This window comes from Bos javanicus, chromosome 20 (genome assembly GCF_032452875.1).
Source record: "Bos javanicus breed banteng chromosome 20, ARS-OSU_banteng_1.0, whole genome shotgun sequence".
Taxonomy (NCBI): Eukaryota; Metazoa; Chordata; class Mammalia; order Artiodactyla; family Bovidae; genus Bos; species Bos javanicus.
Window position 1 is genome coordinate 70,967,336 of NC_083887.1, and position 7,804 is coordinate 70,975,139.

Genomic DNA, 7,804 nt, shown 5'->3' on the forward strand with positions numbered 1-7,804 from the left:
CAGGCTGGCCATGAGTCCTCCACCGTGTGTCCAGCTGCCCGCCCCCCACCTGAGCCACAGCACTGGCCTGAGTGCCCTCCCTGCCAGGCTCAGCTCCCGGCTGTCCATCCCCGTCTGTGGCCTCACAGCTGGTCTCTGTTCGCGTCCTGGACACTCAAGGGCTGCCTGTACTCCGCCCTCCACGGGGCCTGTCATCTGGGAGGCGTGGGCCTGTCTGGCCCCAGACTCCTGAGTTTTAGATTATATGTTTTCAGACCCTTAACCCAGAGAGACCCTTTGATACCACGTGCACATTCCTGGAGTCATTGCCCCCAAACACACTAGTAATTGTGGTCCATCCTGGCAACTAATTCATGGTTCTTGTAACAAAAGACCCCCGACTGCCGTGGACAGGCCCAGCCTGTAATTTTATCAGACAAAATTGGAGAGAGGAAGCCAAGAGCTCCATTTCCCTGCTTCCCTCCTGGTAATTGGCGGCTGTAATTGGCTTCATTTGGCCGAAGGGCTGTGTTGATCAAAGGCTGTGGTCCACGATTCCTCCGTGGGCCTTTCCCTGACCCCTCGTGGGGCGGCCTCTGTCTGCCCACTTCTCTCAGTTCGGGCCGTGGGTGACCTTCAAGCTGTGTCTCCCATGCGTGGCCCCGGAGTTGGCAGAGGTGCCCAAGCGCCCAGCACACGGAGCTGCTGGCGCCATGAGGCAGCTGGGGTGCGCTCCCATGCATCCTGGAAGGCGGCTTGCTGGGGGGTGCCCAGGAGGGCGGGGGGCATCCCCAGGCCCACTCCCCTGGGGACCCTCCCTCAGGTCCCCCGTGGCTGCTCCATCCGCTCCTGGGGAATGGAGACGGGGCAGGCCAGGAGGACATGGGCACAGGGTCCGGTCTCCGCGGGCGGGGGGCCCTGTTCCAAGACCTCCGGCCTCGGGAGCAGGTGGAGGGCCAGGCCCCCCCTTACTCGCCCTCTGCCTGGCCCTCTGGACCCCAGCCCATGTCAGAAAGAGCGAGGGGCAGCCTTTAAGGCTGACCCAGCCCCGGGCAGGGGTCTCCATGGGAGACGCCCCGCGAGCTGGCGGGCTGCCCCATACCATCCCGCAGCTGTGCTCGGAGCACAGAATCCAGCTCCCCCCGGGCTTCGTCACAGCCCCCCGTGGACTCAATTCCCCTGGGGTGCTCTGTGCGGCGGGTCAGACCTGTGCCCACCCGCCCTTTCTGATGGGAGCCAAGCAGGCCTGAGCCCGGGGTCCGGGATGCGGCTGGAGGTGCCGAGTGAGTGTCTTCCTCCCCAGGAACCAGTCCAACGTGAGGAGGATGCACACGGCTGTGAGGCTCAACGGCGTCGTCCTCGACAAGTCACAGGATGCCCAGCTGGTCCTCCTGAACATGCCGGGGCCCCCCAAGAACCGGCAGGGGGACGAGAACTGTATCCTTCGCTGGCACTGTCCCCGTGGGGTGGGTCACGCTGCGCTGCCCCCTGCTCAGCGGAGGAGCCCTTGCCGTGGGCTGAGGGGTGGCCTGGGCAGCCCAGGATGTGGGGTCCTGGTGGACAGACAGGGCCCCTTCCCCTCCCCCAGTCTCCCACCCCGAAGTACCTGGGTCCCAGCTTTCTCCACCTCCGGCCAAGTCCCGACGATGCAGCTCGTGGGGAGTCGGGGGCGCCCTTCGCGTTTGTGTGGGGCCGGCTGCGTCCTTAACTCGGCCCCACTGCAGATATGGAGTTCCTCGAGGTCCTGACCGAGGGGCTGAACAGGGTGCTGCTGGTCAGGGGCAGCGGCCGGGAGGTGGTCACCATCTATTCCTAGTGCCCTGACCCCGCGGGCCGGCCGGGCAGGTGCGCCGATGGAGCCGCAGAGAGCCCCGACCGGCGCTGACATCCCGTGGAAGTCGCTAGAATGCCCCCAGGCGCCTGTCCGGGCCGAGCGCCGGCACGCGCTCAAGCTTTGCTTGCGTCCACCCCCGGGCTCCTCCCCCCAGGAGGCTGGCAGAGACTGAACGCAGCGGCCACCGCGTGTGGCCCAACGAGGTGGGAAGCCCCCGGACGGACACTCAGAACTGACTCCCCGAGGTGGGAAGCCCCCAAACGGACTCTCACAACTGACGCCCCGAGGCAGGAAGCCCCCGGACAGACTCAGAGCTGACTCCCCAGCTGGGCCTTTGGGCTGATGTGCACTTAGGGGTACTCTGAGCCCTGGCCCCAGGTGCCCACGAGGAGCCGCACAGACCCTGGGTGGCCCTGGGCGCGGGGTCTCCCCAGCTGCAGCCCTGCCTGGGTTTAGGCTCCAGGAAACGGCAGGCGACGGCGGGGACGCCTTCGGGATCTGGAGCCCCGCACACGCGAGCGTCTGACGCACGCTTGCTCCGGCGACCCCGGTTCCCACTGCTCATGCTGGAGGGGGTCGGGCCGCGGCCAAGGCACCCAGCCGCACTTGGAGCACTGACAGGTGGCCCCGGGCCGCGTGCGCGACGCCCTCCGATGGCTGGCCTGTGTCTGCACTTTGCACACGCCGTCACACCCACTGTGTGTTGTTGGAGTACCTTGTGTGCCTCACTTTTCCTTACGGCTTATTTATTTATTTAAACACTGAGGGGCGGGGGTTCACTGGTAGAAGCTGTCCGTACAGAGATCGCTTCAATGGAAGGGGCCCGAGATGGCCCAGCCTTGCTGTCACTGGCTTCTGTGGGCTCCCAAGGAATCGGCCTGGTCCGCGGACATCAGGTCAGGCGGGGGCTAAGCTTCCGGACATGCCCGAGGGGTTGTTGGGCAGCGTGCAGCGGCCACAGCTGGTGCCAAATGCCGCGGGTGGGCGGGGGTCTGGTTCAGGGCTAAGTTGGGCAGTGAAACCCAGCCCAGTGGCTTCCGGCCTCCTACATCTGGGGAGGGCCCGCGGGTCCCGCTCCTGAGTCCTGTGGCCCCGGCCGGCGTGGGCCTGTCTGTGTCTTCACCGGCGGCCTTTCCACTGTCAACTATGGAACCGCAAGCCATTTAGAGTTGATTTCTTGTTTCCCTTTTTGAGGTTCTTTGTATCATTTTGTTAGCAGAATAAAGTTGTATAGAACCCGAATGTGTTGAAGGACGTCGTGTGACTCTTTCAGCCGAGAAGTGAAACACTCAGCTGCCTGCTGCTTCTCTTGGAGTTGACCTCAGGTCTGATCAGCAGGGCACACCCAGGTGCTGGAAGAGCGACTGCGTGAACTGGCTGAAGACAGAGACCAGAGCGACCACAGCGGGTACGGGGGCTGAGCTGTCCCAGACCCGGGTGGGCAGCCCGGCCATGAGGTCCTGCTGTGTGCTGGGGTGACTCCACCTGTAATCCCCCCACAGCAGAATCAGGAGAGAACCGTGACGAGGGGCCCTCTGTTCGGACACGTGGGCTGGGGCTGCAACGGCCCTCCCGCCCAAGACGGGGACCCAAGGGAGGGAGACCAGAAGGTGCTGCCCAAACGCAGAGAGACCGCTGGGGCCGCTGTTGCCGCTTCTCGGGGTTAAGCCGGGTGACCCGGCAGTTCTGCTCTTGGGCACGATAGCTGGTGGACACGGACTCCACAAAGGCGTGGCCGAGCGTGTCCCTCCCCACTGAGCCGTCCCCACGTGGGAGCACGGGCAGGCAGGATGCACATGTTCTCAATGGCGCTGGTCAGTCCTGAGATGGCGCAGGGCTAAGCTGCCTGCGGGGAGCCCAGAGCATCCCACGGCGAGAGACGTGGGCGCCATGGTCAGCTGTCCCTCGGGCCACAGAGCTGGGGAAGCCAGAGACAGGCATGGGCGACAGGCAGACATGGGGTAATGGAGCGAGAGGCCGGGCAGGCACGCAGTCTGTTCAGGTCACAAAAAATGCTCCGAGTAGGACGTGGCCCCTTGGCCTCCAGGCCAATTCCCCGCCTCTGCACTGGTGTCTGTGCCTCCCTGGTTTCCCCAGCGATGTCTGACTCCCACGTGCCAGACCCTCTCATCCCTGCCAGACTGTACACTCCCCCCCAGACCCCCTCTCGTCCCCCTCCCCAGGCTCTCACACTCCCATCAGTACACTCCCCCCAGACCCCCTTGCATCCCCCCAGGCTCTCACGCTCTCATCAGTACACTGCCCCAGACCCCCTCTCGTCCCCGCCCCCCGGGCTCTCAGGCTCTCGTCGGTACAGCCCCCCACCCTCACCCCCAGGGATGCAGCACTGCCTGTAACCTCGCAGCCCGTCCATCCCCTCCGTGTCCCTGCCCGGCTGTTTTCTGAGTCTCTGGGGAGGCGCCGTGTTCCCACCCCCTCCCGTGGTGTGTGTGTTCCCACGGTCCTCCCGTCGCCTGTCCCGTGGGGGACGTGGCCCACCTGTGCGGCATCAGGCTCTTCAGGGGGCGGAGAGGCAGCTGGGGCCCCGGCCTGTCTGTGTTTGCTCCTCCCAGGGCACTGACCCCCCAGCCCCACCACCAACCCTACCCGAGGTGCCGGGGGTGTTGGGTGGGAGCGGAACCTCTGGAGCCGGAGGGAGGGCTTGGCTGATGCCGGCGGTGGGGCCGCCCTTCCCCCCACTTCAGGCCCAGACCAGGTGACTGTCTGGGTGTGGAGGCTGCGGGGGGCCGTGTCCTCTGCTCTCCACAGGCTCGCCCACTCGCTCCCCACACTGGCTCTAGTGAGGGGCCTGGTCCAGGACAAGCTGTGGGCCAGGCATCAGGCAAGGCTGGCACGGAGTTGGGGCACGTGGGCTGCGGCTCGGGGTCATCTCAGGTGCAGAGGCCTGGGGGGTGAGGGTGGTGAGGGAGTCAGGATGGGGTGGGCCGGGGTCATGTGGGGTCATGTGGGGGTCATGCAGGGTCTGGGGTGGGGTAGGACAGGGTTATGTGGGGTTGTATGGGGTCGTGTGGGGCCTGGGATAGGGGTCGTGTTGGGGTCGTGTGGGGCCATGTGGGGCCTGGGGTGGGGTGGGCTGGGGTCATGTGGGGCCTGGGGTGGGGTGAGACAGGGTCGTGTGGGGCCTGGGGTAGGGGTCGTGTTGGGGTCGTGTGGCGCCTGGGGTGGGGGTCATCTGGGGGTCATGTGGGGTCTGAGGGTCATGTGGGGCTGTGTTGGTTCTGGGGATCATGTGGGCATTGTGTGGGGGTCCTGTGGGGCTGTGAGGTCTGGGGGTTATGTGGGTTCTGGGGGTCATGTGGGGCCTGGGGTGAGGTGGGCCGGGGTCGTGTGGGGTCTGGGGGTCGTGTGGGGCCTGGGGTTGGGTGGGCCAGGATCGTGCGGGGTCTGGGGGTCATGTGGGGTCGTGTGGGGTCTCGGGGTCATGTGGGGCCTGGGATGGGGTGGGCCAGGGTCGTGTGGGGTCTGGGGGTCGTGTGGGATCGTGTGGGGTCTGGGGGTCATGTGGGGCCTGGGGTGGAGTGGGCTGGGGTCGTGTGGGGCCTGGGGGTCGTGTGGGGTTGTGTGGGGTCTGGGGGTCGTGTGGGGCCTGGGGTGGGGTGGGCCGGGGTTGTGTGGGATCTGGGGATCGTGTGGGTCATGTGGGGTCTCGGGGTCGTGTGGGGCCTGGGGTGGGGTGGGCCAGGGTCATGTGGGGTCTGGGGGTCGTGTGGGGTCGTGTGGGGTCTGGGGGTCGTGTGGGGCCTGGGGTGGGGTGGGCCAGGGTTGTGTGGGGTCTGTGGGTCGTGTGGGGTCGTGTGGGGTCTGGGGGTCGTGTGGGGCCTGGGGTGGGGTGGGCCAGGGTCGTGTGGGGTCTGGGGGTCGTGTGGGATCGTGTGGGGTCTGGGGGTCGTGTGGGGTCATGTGGGGTCTCGGGGTCGTGTAGGGCCTGGGGTGGGGTGGGCCAGGGTCGTGTCGGGTCTGGGGGTCGTGTGGGGCCTGGGGTGGGGTGGGCCAGGGTCGTGTGGGGTCTGGGGGTCGTGTGGGGTCATGTGGGGTCTGGGGGTCGTGTGGGGCCTGGGGTGGGGTGGGCCAGGGTTGTGTTGGGTCTGGGGGTCATGTGGGGTCATTTGGGGTCTCGGGGTTGTGTAGGGCCTGGGGTGGGGTGGGCCAGGGTCGTGTGGGGTCTGGGGGTTGTGTGGGGCTTGGGGTGGGGTGGGCCGGGGTTGTGTGGGGTCTGGGGGTCGTGTGGGGTCTGGGGGTCCTGTGGGGCCTGGGTGGGGTGGGCTGGGATTGTGTGGGGTCTGGGGGTCGTGTGGGGTCGTGTGGGTCTGGGGGTTGTGTGGGGCCTGGGGTGGGGTGGGCCGGGGTTGTGTGGGGTCCTGGCTTGGGGGGCCCTGGGTAGGCCCGTCTTCCGGCCGCACCAGGGGCCACGGGTGTGGCTGTGAAGGATTCGTCTCGTCTGTGCTCAGAGGGAGCGGAGGCGGGAGACCCGGGGCTGGGCGCCGGCCGGGCCCTGGTCTGCACGGCCGCACCAGGGAAGCAGGCCGCGCTCTGGCTTTGCCTTCCAGCCGGGCAGACAGAAGCACGGCCCGAGCTCAGGCCGCGGGGTCCAGGTGGGTGGCGCTGGCCTGGCAGGCCCGCCCGGAGCCGCTGACGGAGCGGCAGAGGACCCTCAGACCGCGCCCGAGCCTCGCCGTCCAGAAAGGAGGCGGCGGGAGATCCGAGGGGACGGGGGCACCAGAGCTCCTTGCCCGGGACCAGGGCTTGGCGGCCAAGCCGACTGCCAGCCAGGGGGTCGGGCGGCACAGAGGCCACACTGCAGTCTCGGAGACCTTTGCCCACTCAGCTCTAGGTTCGTCTGGCAGCCGCCTTCCAGAGGAGCTTCGAGAACGTGAGACAGGTTGGTCCGGCTCTGAGGTCACCCAGTAGCCAGGTCTAAACAAATAAGTTAGTTGTTTTGTTTGTTTCTGTTACAAAAGGGATCTGTCCTCCCTTGACTGGTCACCATGAGGCCTTCCTGGTGCCCAGAAAGAGGGTGGACTTGGCACCGGGGCCTCCGGTCAGCGGGCAGGGGCTGCCTCTGAAGCAGGCCGCACATGGCTCCCCGGCTCCCCACCTCTGTCTCCGGCCATCACAGCCTCTTCCAGGAGGGCGTCCACTTCCCCTGACCCAGGTGGTCCCAGGGCCCAGCCCCTAGCCCGAGGGCAAGCCACTGCACCCGGGAGACAGCCGTTGTCCACACGTGGACATTGGTCACCGCGTCCATGTGACACAGGACCCCATGTGTGGTGGCTGTCCCGCGGCTTCTGTCCCTTCTGCCACCCTGGACCCGTGCTGGGGTCGGGGGGTGGCGGTGGGCGTCCATCCTCGGGGAGCCACAAGCCACAGACATGCTCTGCTTTGGCTCCATCTGAGAGTGGCCTCTCACTTACGTTTCGTTATTAAAGCCAGGCTCTGGGCTCCGGCTCAAGTGCAGGCCTCCCCATGCTGCTGGCGGGTCGGCAAGCTTGTGCCCGAGGGCGGCGCAGGCAGCGGCAGGACTGGCCGGGTCTGCGCACGGAGGAAGGCCGGGGCTGGGGAGGCGGAGGGAGCGCAGAGAGGGGCTCACGATGACCGCACGGGACGCGGTCACGAGGAGGCCACACCCCGCCCGCTCAGCCGTGGGCCTCCGGGCCAACGTGGCCCGGCCCGCTCCTCCTGAGAGCCTGAAATGAAACCCCAGCTCCTCCTTGAGTGTGCGGGCCACAGCTCCTGGGAAACCCCAAGGGGTCTTTCAAGCAGCCGTGAACACGGGGTCTGGAGGGGGAGGCCCGGAGGCGTAGGGCGCCGCCTTCTCCAGACATTCTATCTGCAGAGAGCCAGCGCCGCCGCCTAACCTCAGTCCACACAGCCCCCCAGACAGCAGCTGAAAAGGCCCCACAGCATGAGCGCAATTTCAGGCTTAGGGAGTCTTCTCAAGATGAAGGTTTGATCAGGGGGATCCCCTGGAGG

At 66.8% G+C, this 7,804-nt stretch overlaps 1 protein-coding gene across 5 annotated transcripts in view; it reads left to right on the forward strand.

The window, feature by feature from the left end:
* SLC12A7 (solute carrier family 12 member 7) overlaps positions 1–3,055 on the forward strand; it is a 96,830-nt gene extending 93,775 nt beyond the window's left edge. For all 5 annotated transcript variants that reach the window (XM_061393933.1, XM_061393929.1, XM_061393931.1 and 2 more), the window contains 2 exons: positions 1,283–1,416; positions 1,704–3,055. In XM_061393933.1, the coding sequence (XP_061249917.1) occupies positions 1,283–1,416; positions 1,704–1,795 (226 nt within the window). In that variant the 3' untranslated portion in view covers positions 1,796–3,055. The remainder of the gene's footprint in view (positions 1–1,282; positions 1,417–1,703) is intronic.
* Positions 3,056–7,804: the final 4,749 nt, after the last annotated feature.